We start from the raw sequence: 19,911 nt of genomic DNA on the forward strand, positions 1-19,911 counted from the left end.
GCAGTGGTTGGTCCCAGGCAGGGAGACACATAGCGGGCGGGCGGGCAGAAGACATGGTGAGGTTGAATATTTATTCAGGGGAGTTATGAAGGGGGAAGGGAAGGAGGAAGAGGAAGAGGAAGAGAGGAAGAGGAAGAGAAGAAGAGGGGGGAAGGGAGGGAGGGAGGGAGGGAGAAGCAGGGAAGTGGGGAGAGAGGCAGAAGCTAAGCTGCTCCTCCGAGAGGAAGATGGAAAAGAGAGCAAGCTCTGGCAGGAAGCTGAAGATCAGCCTGTCTCAGCAGATGGGGGAGGGAGTGGGCGTGGCTTGTCTCTTAAAGGGACAGGAACCAAAACCATAACAGCCATTACTTAAGCTTCAGAAAAAAAATCTCTCCAATTTGACTGCTCTCCATTAAGCCTGATAGGCATGGGGCCATCTGAGCAGGCAGCTGCTGGAGGTCCAAGACAGTCTCAGCCAACAAAGCCGGCTGGTCCCAAGATCGGTTCCATCTTCGCAGTTTTGTGAATAGTACTTAATTAATTCTGGTTTTCTCTTTTCTTTTTTAAAATAAGATTTTATGTGTGTGAGTGTATGTCCATAACACACATGTGCACCGTGTGTGTGTGTGTGTGTGTGTGTGTGCACGTGTGTGTGGGGTGTGTGTGGGGGGGGTGTGTGGTGTGTGTGTGGTGTGTGTGTGCTGCTTTCCGAGGCCTGAAGTGGGCCTCAGAACCCCAGAGCTGCGGTTACAGGTGCTTGTGCCCTGTGGTGTTTGGAACTCAACCCAGGTCCTCTGAGAGGCAGCCGGTGCCGTAACTGCTGAGCTGTCTCTTTAGCCTTGTTTTTTTTGTTTAATGGTTGGTTGGCTCGTTTTTTAAGACATTGTCTCCTTTGGGTTAAGTTGGCGCTGGATTTAAAGGTGTGCGCCACCACCACCCGGCGAAATAGTGCGCTTGTATTTACTTTGTGTGTGGGGTTTGGTCTGTGGGTGTGTGAATGCAGGTCAGACGCCAGCTTACAGGATCTGTTCTGTGTCTTTCTCCACTCTGAGTCCTTGCGATTAAAGTCAGCTCTTCAGGCTGGACAGCGCGCACCTGCTTCACAGGATCACCGGGCTGGACAGCGCGCGCCTGCATCCGCTGCCTCTCTCGCCTCTGCTTCCTTCCTAGGGAGTCGTTACAGGTGCTTACTGCAATGTCTGGCTACGACAATGGGTTTTTTCTTTTACAAAGTGTCCTGGGGAATGTGGGTAGCATTGTATAGAAGAGAGAGCAGGACAGACTTCAGTGGAGAACTGAGTCTTACTCCACCAACTAGAGTCCTGTCCTGGCCATTCTCTCACCCCCAGCCCGAGGGCTACCTTCACTCCCTATGATTTATCCCACATATAGCCTGGCTTTCTGGCTTAGCCAGCCCTGGCTTCTCCCAGCCCTAAATTGGAATGGCCTGGAGGAAATCCTGGGTTTGAAGGAGTCTATTCATGATATGACTCATTCATGGTCATTTCTTTAAAGAAATGACCCTGGCCAGGCAGTGTTGGCGCACACCTTTAATCCCAGCACTTGGGAGCCAGAGGCAGGTGGATCTCTGTGAGTTCGAGGCTAACCTGGTCTACAGAGCGGTCTAGGACGGCCAGGGTTATTACACAGGGAAACCCTGAGTCGAAAAAACAAAACAAAACAAAACAAAAAAAAAAAAAGAAAGAAAGAAGTAATCACCAGGATGCAAGCGTGAAAGTGCACACCTCTAATCCCAGCACTTGGGATGCAGAAGCAGGCAGATCCCTGAGTTTGAGCCCAGCCTGGTCTAGAGTGAGTTACAGGACTGCCAGGGTTACATAAAGAAACCCGTCTCAAATAATAAAAATAATAATAATTCCTTCAGATATTTTCATTTTTTTTCAAGACGGGGTTTCTCTGTATAGGCCTTGCTGTCCTGGAACTCACTTTGTAGACCAGGCTGGCCTCAAACTCACAGAGATCTGCCTGTCTCTACCTTCTGAGTGCTGGGATTAAATAGGTGATTTACTATACTATCTTAGACATTTTAAAAATTCTTTTTTTAAATTTTTTTATTTTTATTTTTCGAGAAAAGGTTTCTCTGTGTCGTTTTAGAGCCTGTTCTAGAACTCATTGTAGACCAGGCTGGCCTTGAATTTGCCTACCAAGTGCTGGGATTAAAGGTGTGTGCCGCCGGGTGGTAGTGGCACACACCTTTAATCCCAGCACTTGGGTGGCAGAGGCAGGCAAATATCTGTGAGTTCAAGGCCAGCCTGGTCTACAAGAGCTAGTTCCCAGACAGGCTCCAAAAGCTGCAGAGAAACCCTGTCTCAAAAAAAAAAAAAAAAAAAAAAGGTGTGTGCAGCCACCACCACTCTGTGTAATTTTTTACTTTTGGAGCCAGAGCCTCACTCTGTATACCTGGGTGGTTTTTAAATTACAGAAATTCTCCTGCTTCTACCTCCAGAGTACAGGGATTAAAGGTTTGTGCCACCACACCCAGCTAAATGTAAATTTAAATATTAAAGTATTATTATTATTATTGATCTTGAAAAATAAAAAAAAAGAAAAAATTACATTTACTTGTGTGTATTTGCATCCTGCTACACATGTGGAGGGCAGAGGACAGACCTGTGGGTTCACATCTCTCTACCCAGCTTTCTGTGGATTCTGGGGTTGAATTCGGGTCATGGTCAGGCTTGGTAGAAGTTGCTTTACTTGCTCAGCCACTTCCTGAGTCCCATCCATCTTTCCATGCCTGTTAATGTACAGGAGTAGGAGACCAGAAAAACACCTTAGCGATGCCGCAGGGAAGGTCTTCTACCTTGTATGAGACAGTATTCCCTTTGGCCTGGCGCTCAGCTGTTTGCTAGGCCAGCTAGCCAACAATGCACCCAGGCCGGCCTGTCTCTGCCTCTCTAGCCCTGGGATTACAATCCAGGAACCTGGCATTTTACATAGCTTTTGTAGACTTGAACTCAGATCCTGGAACTTTTATGGTAAGCACTTGCCTCCCTGACCTTCGTTCTTTTAGACAGAAATTTTTTTATTTTTATTTATTTATTATGTATACAATAATCTGTCTACAGGCCAGAAGAGGGCACCAGACCCCATTACAGATGGTTGTGAGCTGCCATGTGGTTGCTGGGAATTGAACTCAGGACCTTTAGAAGAGCAGGCAATGCTCTTAATCGCTGAGCCATTTCTCCAGCCCCTAGATAGAATTTTTCTGTGTAGCCCTGGCTGTTGTGGGATCAGCTGGCCTTGAACTCACAGAAATCCTCTTGTTTCTGCCTCCTGAGAATGCTGGGATTAAAAAGTCTGTACCACCACCACCGGGCAACATTTTTTTTCTCTTTTTTTTGGGGGGGGGGTGTTTTGAGACAGGGTTTCTCTGTAGCTTTGGAGCCTGTTCTGGAACTAGCTCTTGTAGACCAGGCTGGCCTTGAACTCACAGAGATCCGTGTGCCTCTGCTGGGATTAAAGGCGTGCGCCACCACCGCCTGGCTGCAACATTTCATTTCTTTGGTATGTGCATTCCTGCCGCAGTGTGGCAACCAGAGTGCGATTTGCAGAAATCATTCCTTTCTTTCTTCTGTATGCGTCCCAGGGCTGGAACTCAGGTCCCCAGACCTGTCAGCTACTACTGAGCTATCTTGCTGGCCATGCACTGTTGGTGAATAGTATTTCCAGGTGTGTGGCTCTTGTTCACACTGTATTCGTCCGTGAAGTTGTGGTATGGTGCCTGTTTAAAACACCTGATGGTTCTAATAAAGAGATGAACGGCCAATAGCAAGGCAGGAACAAAGACAGGAAGGGCAGGCAAGAAGAGAGGATAAATAGAAGGAAAACCAAGGCTGAGGAGAGCAAGAAGCCAAAGAGAGAACAAGGAGAAGGGGACACCAGAGGCCAGCCACCCAGCTTCACTGCAAGCCATAGAGAAAAAAAGTAAAGAAAGTTAATACAGAAATAGAGAAAGAAAAAAGCCCAGAGGGAAAAGGTAGTTGGAATAATTTAGGTTAAGAAAAGCTGGTAAAGCCGGGCGGTGGTGGCGCACGCCTTTAATCCCAGCACTCGGGAGGCAGAGGCAGGCGGATCTCTGTGAGTTCAAGACCAGCCTGGTCTACAAGAGCTAGTTCCAGGACAGGCTCCAAAGCCACAGAGAAACCCTGTCTCGAAAAACCAAAAAAAAAAAAGAAAAAAGAAAAAAAAAGAAAAGCCCTTCACTCAGCTCGTCGTGGTAGCTCATGTCTGTCAGTCTAACAGGATTGCTAAATTCAGGGGCCGAGCCTGAACTACATAGCGAGTTCCCCACTGACCTGGCCTACAGATCAAGATGCTGTCTCAGAAAAACAAAGGAGGAGGCTAGAGGGATGACGCCGTGGCTAAGAGCATTTACTGTGCTGCAGAAGACCTAGGTTTGGTTCCCAGATACCACACAGTGGCTCACAACCATCCTGACCATCAATAACTCCAGATCCAGGGAATTTAACCACTTCTTGGGCACAAGGCACACATGTGATGCATATACATATATGCAGCAAAATACTCAGACAAACAAAATAAGAAAATAGAGCTTGGTGGTGGTGGCGCATGCACTCAGCACTCAGGAGGCAGAGGCAGGTGGATCTGTGTGAGTTCAAGGCCAGCATGGTCCACAGAGTAAGTTCCATAACAGCCAGGGTTACACAGAGAAACCCTACGTCAACAATAAATAAAAATAAAACAAAAAGTGGGCCATTGAGATGGCTCACTGGATATAAGCTTTTTTGCCACTAAGCCTTAATACCTGAGTTCAGTCCCTATTACTTAAAACAGAATCAACTCTCACAAGCCATTTTCTGACCTCAACAGGAGCTTCATGGCACAGTAATGTATACGTACAGACAAATAAATCAAGTAAAAAAGTTTGGAAGGGGGCTGGAGAGATGGCTCAGAGGTTAAGAGCACTGACTGCTCTTCCAGAGGTCCTGAGTTCAATTCCCAGCAACCACATGGTGGCTCACAGCAATTTGTAATGAGATCTGGTGCCCTCTTCTGGCCAGCAAGCATACACACAGACAGAACACTGTTACATAATAAATAAATAAATCTTTAAAAAAAATTGAGAAAGAGAATCTTTTTTTTAGTGTAAAGTTGTTTTGTCTGCTTGTGGTTTCTATAGTCTGGTGATTGAAAAGCCAGGAGTGGGCGTGGGCATCCCCTAGAACTGGAATTTCAGACGGTTTTGAACCACCTGGTGGGTGCTGGGAATCAAACTCTGGTCTTTTGTAAGAGCAGCCAGTGTTCTTAAACGCTGAACCACCCCTCCAGATTCTGTCTCCAGACCCTGAGAGAGAATGATTTGATCTATCCGCCTCTCCGGGAATGCGGAAAGAATGATTTAAAAAACCAACAGGGGATGCAGACTCCGCCCACTGCACCGTTTTGCTCCCCGCTTAGGCCCCGCCTCTAGGCAGACCTGCTCCACTCCAGTAGAGCCACACCCTGCCCTGACCACGCCTCTTGGCCACTCGGATCCGCCCACATTTCAGGCCCCGCCCCCAGACCGCCAGGTGCATCTTCTGTGGTGACCACGCCCCCTCACCCAATCAGGCCCCGCCTTCTACCCAGGACTCAATCCGTCTCCTTCCGCCCGTGGCCCCGCCTCCAGAATATGCACCTCCCACAACTTCTGGGATTGGGATTCTCCCAATCCGCTTCTGGTCCCTTTGCCCCGCCCCCATAAACACTAGGGCCTCCTGGTTTGCGCGGTTCCCCCCCCCCCGCATCACTTCCGGGGTGGTGTTAGGACGCAGCTCACTTCCGCCCGCGGCGGAGCGGCGGTGGTGGCGGCGCAGGAGCCCCGGCAGCGGTCCCGAGGGACAGACAGACGGACGCAGGGGCGGGCAGCCGGGAGCCATGGAGTGCGGCCCCGGAGCCGGCGGACGCGGGCGGCGGTGAGTGTGGGCGCGCGGCGGCGGCGATTCGGGGAGCGGGGTGGAGGCGAGCGGGGGCCCTGCGTCCGAGACACCTCTGCGCCCTCGGAGGATGGCAGTACTACAGCACGGTCAGCGCACCCACCCTGTCCCTCGCGTCCCTCTGTCCCCGGGCAGCGATCCTAGAGCAATCACTTAACCTCCTCAGGACGCGGCTCTGCTCCAAGAAACGCCCGGGCCCTGCCGCCGACCCTGAGCCAGCTCCGGAACCTGCCCTTATCCCACACCACCTCCGCCTGCATCTCCCTGCTGACACTCCCCGTCCACCTCTGTCCCATGTCTGGTATCTTCCTGCCAGCTGGGGCCCACTTCAGACTTCCCTGATGCAGCCCAGGACTCCAGGGTTCCCCCTCACCCCCACGATCAAGTCCTCACCCTGCAACAGAGCCCGAAGGTGTATCTGAGCCGTCCCTGCTCCCCCGGGAACTCTCTTTCGCCGCCGGGGTTTCCCTCTCCAGTCCTGTGTGTCTTGACTGTTTCCCTTTTCCCATGGTGTGCCCACGCAGAGGCCAGAGGATAGCTTTTTGGTGTCAGTCGGCTCCCACTCTGTGGGTCCCCATGATGCAGCTCTGATCTTCAGCCTTGGGGCCCGGCTACATTCTTGCACTCTTCGGCTTGTGCTGCTTCTAGGGGGGTTGCCTCCCTAGCCTGACTGGCTGGGTTAGGCATGCCAGTGCAGGCAGGCATATGTAGGTCGTCCTAAAGCCCTTACTTACTTACTTACTTACTTACTGGCTGCGGGTAACACCGGGGCCAGGTTTTATATTTGTGATCACAGTACCTGGGTTTTTGAGTAGCACTGAGTGAAATGTCTTAGCTTGCGCTACCCAGTGGCACCCATCTGTGAATGAGGTCCCACATGCTGTCTGTCCCCTCCATTATAACACTGGCAGATGTTGGAGGCTTATGTCTTTCTCCTACAACTTCCTTATTTTCTCTGGCTGCGCAACACATGGTTGTTGAGTGAGGCAGGTGCTTGTTGGTCTTGCTGGCCCCCTCCGCAAGAGTTTCTTGCAGGGTGGAGATCTGGCTAACTGTAGAGAGTGACTATGTGGGGCCCCCACCATGGGAGGCTCAGGAGGGAGACTGAGGCCTACCATGTTTGACTTGTCTACAAAGTGTACTGCAAGATGACATCCCAGAGGTTGCACCCGGATAAACTGTACCTAGGGATGTTGTCTGTGAATGGGGAGGAAGATACCCCTAAAGGGAGGTCACTTGATGGGTGTGTGCTGCAGAAGGTGTCATAGTAGCTAGGGGAGCAGCCTGGCAAAGGATGATGGTGACTGAGATGTGACCCAGGCAGGGAGGCTAGAGTGCAGTAGGGGAAAGGTGGGCTGCCAGGTGGAGCCATTGGAGTGGACTGGAGGGCAGTGTCCATGATGGCACCCACTTTTCTGGCCTTGGTAGTAGGTCCTTGTTTTATCTTGTTCTTCTCCAGCATGGTCAGGGCTTCTTTCTCCCTGGGCTGCAGATCCTTCCAAACTCTGGAACCACAGGGGTTACAGGGTGTTCCCTGACGAGGCCTGGACTATAAAGGACTATAAAGCTGTGGGTATTTGGGGCAGGATCATTGCCTTCTAGGGCTGCTCTGGGCTCCTCAGGGTCCTGGGCAGAGTCCACCAGTCTCCACCCCATTCCATTCTAGGAGTGCTTCCTGGTTATAGATTTGCACACCATGGCCTCGTACTCGCCTAGAGACAGCCTCACCTGCATCTGAGAATTGCCACATTTCTTCTTCCCAAGACTGGTTTCTCTGTTTAGTTCTGACGTCCCCCAGGAACTCTCGTAGACCAGGCTTGCTTAGAACTCACAGGTCTGACTGCTTCTGCCTCCCTAGTATGGGATTAAAGGCGTTGAACCCACTGACAGCCTGCTGGGAACTGGGGATTTCTTGACAACCTCTTTGTCCCCTGCGCGTGGCTCCCTTATCTCTCTCTCAGTGTGCTCCTGCACTGTCATGGAGTGGGACATTTACCCAAGCCCCAGGCTGTACACCTCAGGTACACAGGGAAGCAGAATGTGTCTGTGAGCCCACAGCTGCCTGAGTGTTATGTGTCCATCTGTCCTGTGGGTTTTCATTGCTGTGACCTAAACCCAGGTTGTGCATGGATATCCTCTTGTTAAAGTTGAACTGTGATGTCTCCCTGCTTCCTCCCTGGTAGGCATGATGAGTGGGGCGGAATATTCTGGAAAGAGGTCTCGTCTGTTGGGCAGCTCTGCACACAGTGGTCATGGCTTTAGTGTCAGCTGGACATATTTCAGGGTTGTCCTGCAGGAATGGAGCATCTGGGCTCTCCACTGGAGTCAGCCCTGTCCCCTCTCTAACTCCCTCTGTGAGGCCACAGGTGCACAGAGTAGATGCTAGGATCGCAGACCTAGGAGGTTGGGTGACTCAACCCTGAGGCTGCAGCTGCAGGAGGCCTCAGCTGCTCTGACCCCCAGGGAGACCCCACTGGCTCCAAGCACTGGGACACAACCATTGTCCAGCCAATGGGGCCCTGCCTCTGAGACGATCCTGTCCCTTGTTCCCGGTCCTTTGTGTCTGTTTCCTTCCCTGGGCTCTGTCTCTATGCTCCAAGGCCATGTGGCGGTCCCCCTCCCCCCCTCCCCCTGACGTGAGAGCCTTTGGGTCTCCTCTCAAGGACCTGGGCTGGGCTTGCCTTTGTCACCTGTTCCTGGCGGAATAACTCCTTAAAGGACTGAGGGATGGAGCTGGAGAGATGGCTCAGTGATGAAGAGCACTGACTGCTTTTTCAGAGGACCAGGGTTCAATTCCAGCACCCACATGGCAGCTCACAACTGTCTGCAACTCCAGTTCCAGGGAACTGGGACACCATGACAAAGCTCCAACATACATGCAATAAAAATGAATAAATTAAAAAAAAAAGGGACTGAGGGAGACACTGCTGTGGCAGGAAGACAGTCTGACATAGGCCTTGGGGTGGTGGAAAGGCAGAGGCTGGGGCAATACACAGCGAAGTTGTGCATCAGCCAGGAGAGGCTTGCGGGGTGATGAGCTCAGGGCTGTGGGCAGACCATGAGGAAACAAGCTAGCCCGTGGATATGGGGGACATGCCTTCCTCTTGCCTGGCACGGGCTAGCACCTAGTTCCACCCCCTAGCTTCCTAGAGGGAACCCCACATCTTGGTGTCCCCTACAGGGTGTCCCACTGTAAGACATGGAGACCTGTGGCTGCGAGGCTCCTGGGGGCTCGCCTTGGACCGCGATGGGGCCGGGCTGCGGCCTCCTAACCGGACTGAGGTGTGCGGCCCGCGAGCCTGGCCGCCCGCTGCCCGCGTCTCGGAGCACCCCTGCCCCTCCCCTGGCCCGGCGCGGGCCCGGTGCCCGCCATGAACGGCCTGTCGGTGAGCGAGCTCTGCTGCCTCTTCTGCTGCCCGCCCTGCCCGGGCCGCATCGCCGCCAAGCTCGCCTTCCTGCCTCCTGAGCCCACCTACTCGCTGGTACCTGAACCCCGAGCCGGGGCCCGGCGGGGGCTGGGCCGCTGCCCCCTTGGGTCCCTGCGGACTCAGCGGCCAACCCTGGGCGCTGGAAGATCCACCTGACGGAGCGCGCTGACTTCCAGTACGGCCAGCGCGAGCTGGGACACCATCGAGGTTTTCCTGACCAAGAGCGCGCGCGCCAACCGCATCGCCTGCATGTATGTGCGCTGCGTACCTAGTGCCAGGTGAGCCGAGGGGGTCCCAGGGCTCTCCCCGGGGGTGCATGCCATCTTACCCCTCTTTGTAAAGGACAGAAGAGCCTGCTCTTGGGTTCATGCTTTCAGGTCCCCAGCAGAGGGTTAGGTGGGGTGGGGGTGATAGCTCTCAGCTGGAGTCTGAAGTCCAAAGGGCAAGTCCTTTAATGAGGAGCCGGGCAGGTGCTTCAGGAAGCCTTGGGGGCAGGGTTGGCAGAGGCCATTTGGGAAGAAGATGGGCCTTAAGAGTTGGCTGGTGACCAGGGTTGGGGCCCAGTCCTCCCCCTAGCAAGAGTGTGCACTCGTGGAGTGCGTGGGACGGGCTCTTCTTGGTGCAGTTTCCAGCACCGTGGAGTGTAACATGCCCACTACTCGAGATGGCTATCGCCCTCCTGTTAAAGATTGAAACTCCTTGTGGGTCCCTCCATGTCCCGCTGGCTGATGACACCCAGGGCTACAGGATTAAACTAGCCTTGGAAGGCCGTTCCCACCTAATACTGCCTCCATTCTGGAGCCTAGCAGCTGAGCAGATGGGACAGTGAGTTGCTGCTTGGCTACCAGCACAGATGGTCATCCTGTCTGTGCCCATGCCCCTCTTGCCCCGACCACCAGGTACACAGTTCTCTTCTCGCATGGCAATGCAGTGGACCTGGGCCAGATGTGCAGCTTCTATGTGGCCTGGGCACGCGCATTGGCTGCAACATCTTCTCCTATGACTACTCTGGCTACGGGATCAGCCTCTGGCCGGCCCTCGGAGAAGAACCTCTATGCCGATATTGATGCGGCTGGCAGGCCCTTCGTACCAGGTGAGGGCCCTGGCCCCCTTGGGGCATGGGTGGGGCCAGCGGGATAGGCACCTGTGTGGCCAGAAAATCAAGCTGTCCTTTGCTGTCCACTGGGTCCAGAGATAGCTGTTGAGGGACCTTGTCAGCTGAGCTCGCTCTGGGGAGCTGGCCCAGAGGGTGCCCAGGTGACAGCAGTCACAGGTTTAGACTGCCAGCCTACACTCTAGACCTTTAGTCTCCGGCTTCCTTCTGTCAACACCGTATGTCCCAGTCATCCCTGTCTCACCCCCCTCATGAAGGCCTCCTTTTGCTCCATCACCGAGTTAGAGCCCTTGCAGGGGGTGTAGAAGTGTAGAAGGAGCAGTGGGCCTGCGTCCACCACCCGCTAGCTTTACACCCGAAATAATTACACGGAAACTGTATTCATTTAAACACTGCTTGGCCATTAGTTTCAGCCTCTATTGGCTAATTCTCACATCTTGACTAATCCATATTTAGTAATCTGTGTAGCACCACGAAGTGGTGGCTTACCAGGAGAAGATCTTAACCTGCAGTCCGACTCAGAGAGGAGAGGCATGGCGACTGCCTGAGGCTTCTGCCTGAGGCATCTGCCTGACTCTGCTTTCTTTTCTCCACAATTCTGTTCTGTCTACTCCACCTACCTAATTTTCTGTCCTATTAAAGGGCCAAGGCAGTTTCTTTATTAACCAATGAAAGTAACACATAGACAATCCTCCACCATAGAAGAGGCTAGCCGTCTCTAGTTCTGGAGGCCCCAACCTTGCCATTAGGTCCCATGTGGTACTGGGTTTCTGACAGCCCTGGGGAAGTGGGGACCCTGGTTACCCTGGAGATAGTAGGTATCACTGGGCTGGGTCCCCTGGCACTCCTGGTGCTGGCACTGGGGACCTGTCTGAGTGCCACAGGTACCTGTACCCTGGCCTGGCATCTCCCTGTCCAGCAGCCTGGAGTACTCCATGTGTTCTTAGCTCTCTCCATTTGTCCCACCATGGCACTGACTTTCAGGGACCTCTGCCAGCACCATAGCCAAGCCTCAGGGGAGGTGGGGTGACTTCTGGAGGGGCTGCCCACCTCCCCCCCCCCCCCCCCCGTGGTGAGAGGAGCTTAGGCCTGAGCTGTGCATAGTGCCGAGCAGGCAGAGCTGGAGGGTCTTGGGCAGCACACGTGAGCAGTGTAGGCTGCCCTAGGTGGTCCAGCTCCTGCTGGGATCTAGGGGAAGGGGCCTGTGGGACAGACAAGTGGGAGTTCTGACAGGGGCAGCAGTCTGGGCAGCACTAGGCCAGCTCTGCCAGGATAAGTGACCCACAGGGACCTTTCTGGGTAGGAGGGGCCACAGGGTAGCTGGAATGGACTGGCTCCCAGGACCTGCGCGGCCACACTGCCTGTGTTGTTGCAAGCGCTTCTATTTTGGCAGGCAGGGAACTCAGGGGACCCTAAACTGGGCCAGAGCCATCCGGGGGACACAGTCTTCTAAAGTCCCAGGAACCCAAGCTTGTGGAAGAATCAGCGTTGAGAAGAGACAGACACGGCTTTCTCTCTGGGGTCAGGATGGGAACCCGAACTTTGGGTCTGGACTCTTAGGCCCCCCAGCCTGCCTCACTCAGGCACTGTCAGAGGGTCTGAGGGAAAAGCCAGGGAGCTGCGGCTTGGCCAGGGCCCTGGGAGCTGCTCTCCTCCAGGCCTCCTGCTGACCCTGCTGCTGCTGTCGGTCAGGTACGGCATCAGCCCGGACAGCATCATCCTGTATGGCCAGAGCATCGGCACGGTGCCCACGGTGGACCTGGCGTCGCGCTATGAGTGCGCTGCAGTGGTCCTGCACTCGCCTCTCACCTCGGGCATGCGGGTGGCCTTCCCTGATACCAAGAAGACCTACTGCTTCGATGCTTTCCCTAAGTGAGCATGGCTAGTGGGTCCTGGGGGCGGGGTCTGGGGTAGGGGTTGGGGTCCAGCCTGACCTTCTTCTTCCTCAGCATCGAGAAGGTGTCGAAGATCACATCACCGGTGCTCATCATCCACGGCACGGAGGATGAGGTGATTGACTTCTCACACGGGCTGGCACTGTATGAACGCTGCCCAAAGGCCGTGGAACCACTGTGGGTAGAGGGCGCCGGGCACAACGACATTGAGCTATACAGTCAGTACCTGGAGCGCCTGCGCCGCTTCATCTCCCAGGAGCTGCCCAGCCAACGCACCTAGCCAAGCCGCAGGGACCTCAGCAGCATACGGGCCTCCTGCCGGGGCTGCATGTGACCCGGCGCTCAGGACCCTTCCCGGTACCCCACAGGCCACGAGCCATGTGCAGGCGAAGGAGGTCCCTCTTCTCCTCGTGGATGCAAAGAGAAGGAAAGAGGGAAACTAATTAAAGGTTTAAGATTTTAGGGTTGCCCTGGCTTCTTCATGGCTCTAGTGCGCCTTCCTGGGGCTGGGAGATCGCAAGGTCCAGACGGGTAGGGGGCTGTTAGGAAGATGTCAGGTCCTCCCTGCTAGGCCTGCACCCAGACTGAAGGGCAGCGCCTTGCTCTGCAGGAGTCCCCATTCCCATGTGGACAGAGCATAAGCTCCTACTTCAGATGTGGAGATGACAGACCCAGTAGACCCCAGGGCCAGGCCACGTACTGTGCCAAAGAAGGTGAGGTGGTCTCAGGACTGCAGGGCAGCCCTAGCTAGGGACTCTTCGAGCCATAGGGTCCCTCGGGGGAGGAAGGGCTTGTCTGCAGGAGGCCAGCAGTCTGAACTGACTGCTGATGCCGCAAGGTACATTTGGGGACTGGAATATGTGAGGTCTGGCTGTAGCAGAAGTGACTCCCAAGTCCATGACCTTTAAAAGCCTCCCCCCATCGGAGTGGAGCATCCCTGACGCCCCAGCCACTCCTTTCCGACCTCAGGTTACCCGTACCCTCACTAGATCCCTGTCTCTAGTCCAACTGCTTGTTTCTCCCACCACGACTACCTCCTCCCCATTACCTGCTGCAGCGTTGTGTCTCCTTTCCCGCTTCTCCCCTTCTACTCCCTGAAATGCTGAACTTGAGAAGCCAGGCTGCCCCAGGACTAAGTCTCCTGCGACCCTGGCACAGCTGGGGAAAAAGCAGCTGTGCACAGTTAGCAAGCCTCGTCCCCAGCTGGTCATCCTGGAATCAGACTGAGGCAGGAAGATTGCCACCAATATTGAGGGAAGCACAGGGTACAGAGCGAGTGAGACCTTCTCAAGCCCAGTTATTGCTGGCCACAAAGTCTGGTTTCCTGGGTGCTAGAACCAGGTTCTTCCCCGGTGGAGGGAGAATGTTCCACCTGCTGAGCTGTTGGCCGCCCCAACCCTCTTTCTGCTTTTTGAGTCTTGAACACGGACCCTGAGGCCTGCCACACTTGGTTTCTGTGGTACTTTGGTTTTTAGCCTGGCAGACTGAAACTTTGCCATGTAACTGGCCTCCAATGAGAGGCAGTCCCACGACCTCGATCTCCCCCCTGCTGGAGTGAGATCTGATGAGCCAGCATAGGAGCCATAGCCAGTGTAAACAACCAGCCAGGTTGGGGCTTGGTGGCGCAGGCCTTTAATCCTGGAGGAAGAGGCAGGGCGGATCTCTGTGAGTTCAAGGCCAGCCTGGTCTACAGAGTGAGTTCCAGGAGAGCCAGGGCTACACAGAGAAGCCCTGTCTCAATGAATAAACAAAAATCCCACATCATTTGGGGTGAGCACAGTGCTCCAGCATGTGCAGAGGTCAGAGGTCACTGTCAGAAATCAGTTCCTCACCTTGTGGTTGTTTTGGGACAGAGTTGAGGGTAATCAGGCTTGAAGGCAAGTGTGTACTCACTGAGCCATCTGGCTGGCCCCTCCAGCCGCTTTTATAAAATGCTTCCATACGCTGTTTTGTAATAGCCATCTCTGTCACTATAGTTATTTAAAAGTTGGATAAATGTACATTTATATAAAGATGTATATTTAAATAGTGTGTATTTTACAGCCTTTTTTTTTTTTTTGGTTTTTTCGAGACAGGGGTTCTCTGCAGCTTTTTTTAGAGCCTGTCCTGGAACTAGCTCTTGTAGACCAGGCTGGCCTCGAACTCACAGAGATCCGTCTGCCTCTGCCTCCCGAGTGCTTGGGATTAAAGGCGTGTGCCACCACCGCCCGGCTTTACAGCCTTTTTCTAATTCTACCCAGTTGGTTTTGTTGTTTGCTAAAGCATCTTATACATTAAGGAACTGGGGGGCTGGAGAGAAGGCTCAGTGGTAAGGGGCACTTGTTTGCTCTTGCAGAGGACCCCGGCTCAGTTCCTGTCACTCTAGCTCCAGGGCATCCAAAGTCTGTGGACCCTGAGCTCCTACACACAGATCATTTTAAGTGTGTGGGTGCTTGGCCTGTAGGCAGGTGCCCAGGGAGGCAAGAAGAGGGTCTCAGGTCCCCGGGAGTTCCAGGTGGCTGTGAGCTGCCCCACATGGGGTGCTGAAAATCAAGTTTGGATCCCCTGCAAGGGTAGCAAGTGCTCTTGTAGACCACGCTAGACCCCCCCCCCTCTCCTTCCCTTCCCCTGTGTTTATGAAACAGGGTCTTTCCATGGAACTGACAGAGACCCACCTGCTTCCGCCTGAGAATGCAGCAACTAGAGGTGTGGACCAATGACTTCGTGGTGGTTTTAAATCAGATATTTTTAAAAAATTTATTTGGCATTTGATAGTGTCTCAACTCACTGTTGCCTAGCTGACCATAAATTCCTGATCCTCTGGCCTCTGTTTCCTGAGGCTGGAATGACAGACATGTGCCACCAATCTGTCTGGTAATTTATCTTGCTTTTGTTTTTTGTTTTATTGAGACAGGGTTTCTCTGTGTAGCCCTGGCTGTCTTGAAACTCTATAGACCAGGCTGGTCCCAGTCATAGAGATGTGCCTGCCTCCCATGGGGCGATAGGGAACCCACTGTGATCCAAGAGCTAGGAATAAAGGCATGTGCCACCACTGCCCAGCTTTTTCTAGCAAGTCAGACTTATAAGGAAACATTACCTGAACTTTCAAGTGCATAAGATACTTTGTTTTCTTCTACAATTGGGGTAGTTTCCTCTTTTACACAAGTTAATGTGTGTCTGTGTAAGCAAATCCTTCTGGTGAACGGGCTTGAGGCTGGAAGAGGTCAGGTCCTCTGGAGTCAGAGTTGCAGGTGATCATGAGCCACCTGCTATGGGGCTTGGAAACTGAACTCCGATCCTCTGGAAAGACCAGCAAGTGTCCTTAACCCCAAGCAGTGTCTCCAGGGTGCCCCAATCCTGTCTCTTTGCAACGAGATCTTGCTGTGTACCCCTGGCTATCCTGGAATTGCCATGTAGACCAGGTTGGCCTTGAACTCACAGAGATCCACCTGCCTCTGCCTCACGAGTGCTGGTGATCCTGGTTTTTTATTGCAGCAGTAGAAGGCAAACCAGAACACCAAGTCAAGCTAGAAATCAGGGTCCTGCTGCTTAGAGGTCTGGGATTACAAGCAGGCCCTGCAGGCCTGATTTTAGAATGTTTTTGTTTTGGGGGAGGCTGGAGAAATAGCTCGGTGGTAACAGCACTTGCGGTTTCTGCCCAGGAGTCAGGTTCAGATCCCAGCATCCACAAGTCAGCTCACAAAAATCCAGAACTGGGAATCTGACCCCCCTCTCCTGGCCGTCTCTGGTACTGCATGCACATGGTGCGCGCGCGCGCGCGCGCACACACACACACACACACACACACACACGCATGCATGCATGCACACATGCACGCAGGCAACACATCCATACTTGTAAAATAAAAATGACTAAATCACCACTGCTCAGCAACTCAAGTTATAGGAACTCCTTCTCATACTCTCAGGTCCTGTCTCCCCTCAGTGCTCGGGCTTTCTTTTTTCTCATGAACAGCAAAAGATCTTTCATTCTAAAAATCTTTGTAGGGCTAGGGGCGTGGTCAGGGTGGAGCTCCGCCTCGAATCCCCCAGTGAGGGGGCCAAGGGTGTAGTCAGGGTGGAGCCCCGCCTAGTATCGCCCTGTGAGCAGCTGCAAAAGCAAACAAGAAATGAATACAAATCGCTCACATTCAGAGATAAAATTCTGATGAAACTTATGTTAAATAACAGTTCTCACTTCCCTTTGGCTCCTTCTGTTGGATCCTCTGATATTAAATGAGGACTTGGGGCTCCCACATCACAACTCAGTCACCAGTGCTGTAGGTTTGACCACGTGTCTCTGACAGCAGCAACCACAGGCCTCTGGGGCGTGTGTGCACCTGTGTGTGTTTTCTCTGTCTACCCATTCCCAAGATGCAGAGTGTGGCAGCCAGGGCCTCGTGTGGAGTGTGGAGAGTGTAGAGCCTTGGGGACTTGGGACTTGTCAGTCACCCCAGCTTCTAGGTTTATGTCTGAGGGTGTTGCTTCCCTCTTGCCCTATGCTCATTTTTACACACACCCCTTTCCCAGAGGCCACTGTCGACCCCAGGAAGCCCACCTGGGAACAGGGCCTACCTTAGCTCTCCATTTTGTGAATTTCCCAGCCACACTGATTCGCACCCCAGCTGTGGTGGTCTCCCAGTCCAGTCCAGTCCATGGCCACAAGGTCCTGCCATCACCTCATGCTCCTGACACATTGGCTCACCTCCTAAGTGACTTAGTGGCCCCCAGAGAGTTGGGGATACAGGATCACGTCACGAACCTTCCCACGCCTGACGTTAGGTCATTCTGTCCTCTCTAGTCTTGAGGGCTCTGTGTACAGCAGCCGGACTCACGTGAGGGCAAGAAAGGCCGATGCCTGCCTTGGGGTTTGGATTTCTCCTGAACGCATCATCTCTTTGGAGTTGGAATAGGTCTCTGTGACAGCTACCTCCCTTACCAGGGTATACAGTGGACAAGGATGTGTTAGGCGCGTGGCTACTTTTAGCTGAGGGTCCACAGAGATGGTGCATGTTTGTGATTCAATCAGATTTGTTTATTCTGGATTTTTGTTCCTCAGTGCTGCAATTTTATTTTATTGGTTTCTGGAACGGCCTTTCTCTGTGTAGACCTGACTATCCTTGAATTCTCTATCTGCAGCCCAGGCTTGCTTCTCACTCACAGATCCGCCTACCTCTGCCTCCCAAATGCTGGGATTAAGGCTGTCTACTCACCTGGCCTCGGCGTTGGTATTTCAAACAGGAGTTTACAAAACCCAGGCTGGGCTGGAATTTACTATGTAGACTAGAATAATCTCCTGATGTCCTGCCTTCACCTTGAGAGTGTTAGGATTAAAGATGTGTACTACATGCCCAGATAATTAATAACAACCCTCCAAACAAACAAACATAACAAAGAGCACGGACCCATGCAGCCCTGTGCATATTCCAACATGGACATGTGCTGGATGTTGACATGGATCAAGCCAGTCTTAGAAAGTGGCTGTCTGGGTGCTGGAGCATTTGGTGTCAACCTTCCTCAGCCACGGGGCTTGGGAGCAGCAATGACCTGGGTCTGTGCTTTGTCTTACCTGTCCCAAGTCTGTGTAAAGCTCAGAACAGGCGAAGCAGGCACATTGTGAGACTCCAGGAGGTGACAGACCTCTGGGGGTCCATCCTGTCCCTCAAAATGGAACCCAGAGCTCTCAACAGGGTGCTTAATAGTTCACCTTTGAGCCCTGGTGTGGTGGTCACACCTTAATCCCTGCACTTGGGACACAGGGGGCAAGTGAATCACTTGTGAGTTTGAGGCCAGCCTGGTCTACACAGTGTGTTCCAGGACAGCCAGGGCTGCACAGAGAAACCCCATATCAAGAAAGCTTTAAAATACATATGGCTAACTGGGTAGTCACAGTAGCTCAGACCTGTGGTCCACCTAGATCCTGTCTGGAGATAAAAATCACCCATGAAGCCCCAGGGAAGGAGAAAGGCGATTCTCACCGGTCAGGCCTTGTGGGAGCAAGCTGAGCAGTTTCCCAGAACCCTCAGCGCCAGAATCATGTGCACAGGGTTCCAGCTTTGACAGTACCATCTGTAAGGTAAGGCCCCTCCTGGGTCAGCAGCAGCATCCATGGTTTGACACATAGTGTCAAAAGGACTTGCGGGGGTGGGGGGTGGGGTATGAGGTGGGGGGTGAAGGAATGGGGGTTGGGATGCAAGAATATACAGGAGTTGTATATGAGCACCTGCCTGGGGCTGCTCTGGGTGTTGGATCACTACTGAGGTCTAAGGATGTATGGCTGGGGCATGCTAAGTGGCACCACCTGTAAGGGTGGCCTTACAAACCTTATCATTGTAGGGCTGTTAGGTGTGACCTCTTGAGCCAGGGGTTGCGCTTATCTTCATTCATCCTGGCTGTAGTTCTCAGAGAAGGACTGTCCATGGCTCCTCTTCAGGTGTGTGTGTGTGTCTGGGGAGGCCAAGGGTGGGTGCAAGGGTGCGGAGGGAGGGCAACAAATTCCTGCAGGAAGGATACCGCCCTTACCTTCGATGACACAGAAGCTGGGCCAGGACCTACATGGTTCTGGTTGTTGGAATGCAAGCCTGGGAAAGAAAGGCAGGTGGGTGTGTTCTCCTGGCCCACTTCTGTCCAGTCAGAGTATTGCTGCTCCCCCCCCCACCAACCAGATATCAAACTTCAGTCATTGAGGGACATAGGTGTCACCACCAAGCACAGAGGGTTCTTAGGGAAACATGGCCGACCCGAGGGCAGAGAGGTAGAACCTGAGGAAGTCAGCTGGGGGTGCATGTGAGGAAGGTAGAGATGACACTCAGGGATCACTGCCACCGTCTAGCCACGGCTGGGAACAACCATGAGGAGCCTTGACTGACAGACTGCTGTCGGCTGGTGTGCTTCGCCCCCTGGAGGCCGTCCGGGCCACTGCATGGCCTCCACAACCGGGCGGGAGTTAGGAAGGGGCGGGAGCCTGGGCGCCGACTTCCGCGCACCGGGCGACTGGGGCCTGGGGCTTTTAGGGGACCATCATTTCACAACTTGGCCGAATCATCTACACGAGTTTCCAATCGCTCCATCAGCTAGCCGCAGTTTCCCTGCTCCAGTCTCAAGGGCCCCCAACCGAGGAAGGGAAGGAACGCCCGGAACTCCAGTGTCCCTAGCTTCGAGCGGGTGACCGAGACAGACCTTTTCACTGCAGCCCCGCTCATTTTGCCATTCCGATTATTCCCGAATCTCAGTGCGCAAAAACGAACTCTACAGATTCGCTCGGCCAAGTGGGGTGTAGGGCACCACCGTACGTTCCAAAGTCCCACTGCCGGAATATTTTGTCCCCAAGACATGCATGGCATTGGGGACCCTAGAAATGGGGAATCAGGGCTGCCGGGTTCCGGCCAGGCGCCAGGGCGAGGAAGAGGGGGAAGGGTCGCGCACGTGGCTCGGGGGCGGGGACGCGGGCTTCCGCACCCCCACCCTGGCCACGTGCGGATTCCAGCTGTCCCCTCCCCTTCGCGGACAGGGGCGCGCCCCAGTGCTAGTGTGTGGGGGGAGGGACAAATTGGAGAG

General features: G+C 53.6%; 1 protein-coding gene across 1 annotated transcript; it reads left to right on the forward strand.

Annotated features, from left to right (window-relative positions):
• Positions 1-5,771: 5,771 nt before the first annotated feature.
• Positions 5,772-12,838, forward strand: Abhd17a (abhydrolase domain containing 17A, depalmitoylase). Its single transcript, XM_038313751.2, is given in 10 exon segments — positions 5,772-5,918; positions 9,121-9,482; positions 9,485-9,561; positions 9,563-9,645; positions 10,267-10,325; positions 10,328-10,392; positions 10,394-10,436; positions 10,439-10,460; positions 12,174-12,353; positions 12,431-12,838. Coding segments are annotated over 9 exon segments (927 nt in total). The 5' UTR covers positions 5,772-5,918; positions 9,121-9,310; the 3' UTR covers positions 12,657-12,838.
• The last annotated feature ends 7,073 nt before the right edge of the window (positions 12,839-19,911 follow it).

This window comes from Arvicola amphibius, chromosome 1 (genome assembly GCF_903992535.2).
Source record: "Arvicola amphibius chromosome 1, mArvAmp1.2, whole genome shotgun sequence".
In the NCBI taxonomy this organism is placed as follows: domain Eukaryota; kingdom Metazoa; phylum Chordata; class Mammalia; order Rodentia; family Cricetidae; genus Arvicola; species Arvicola amphibius.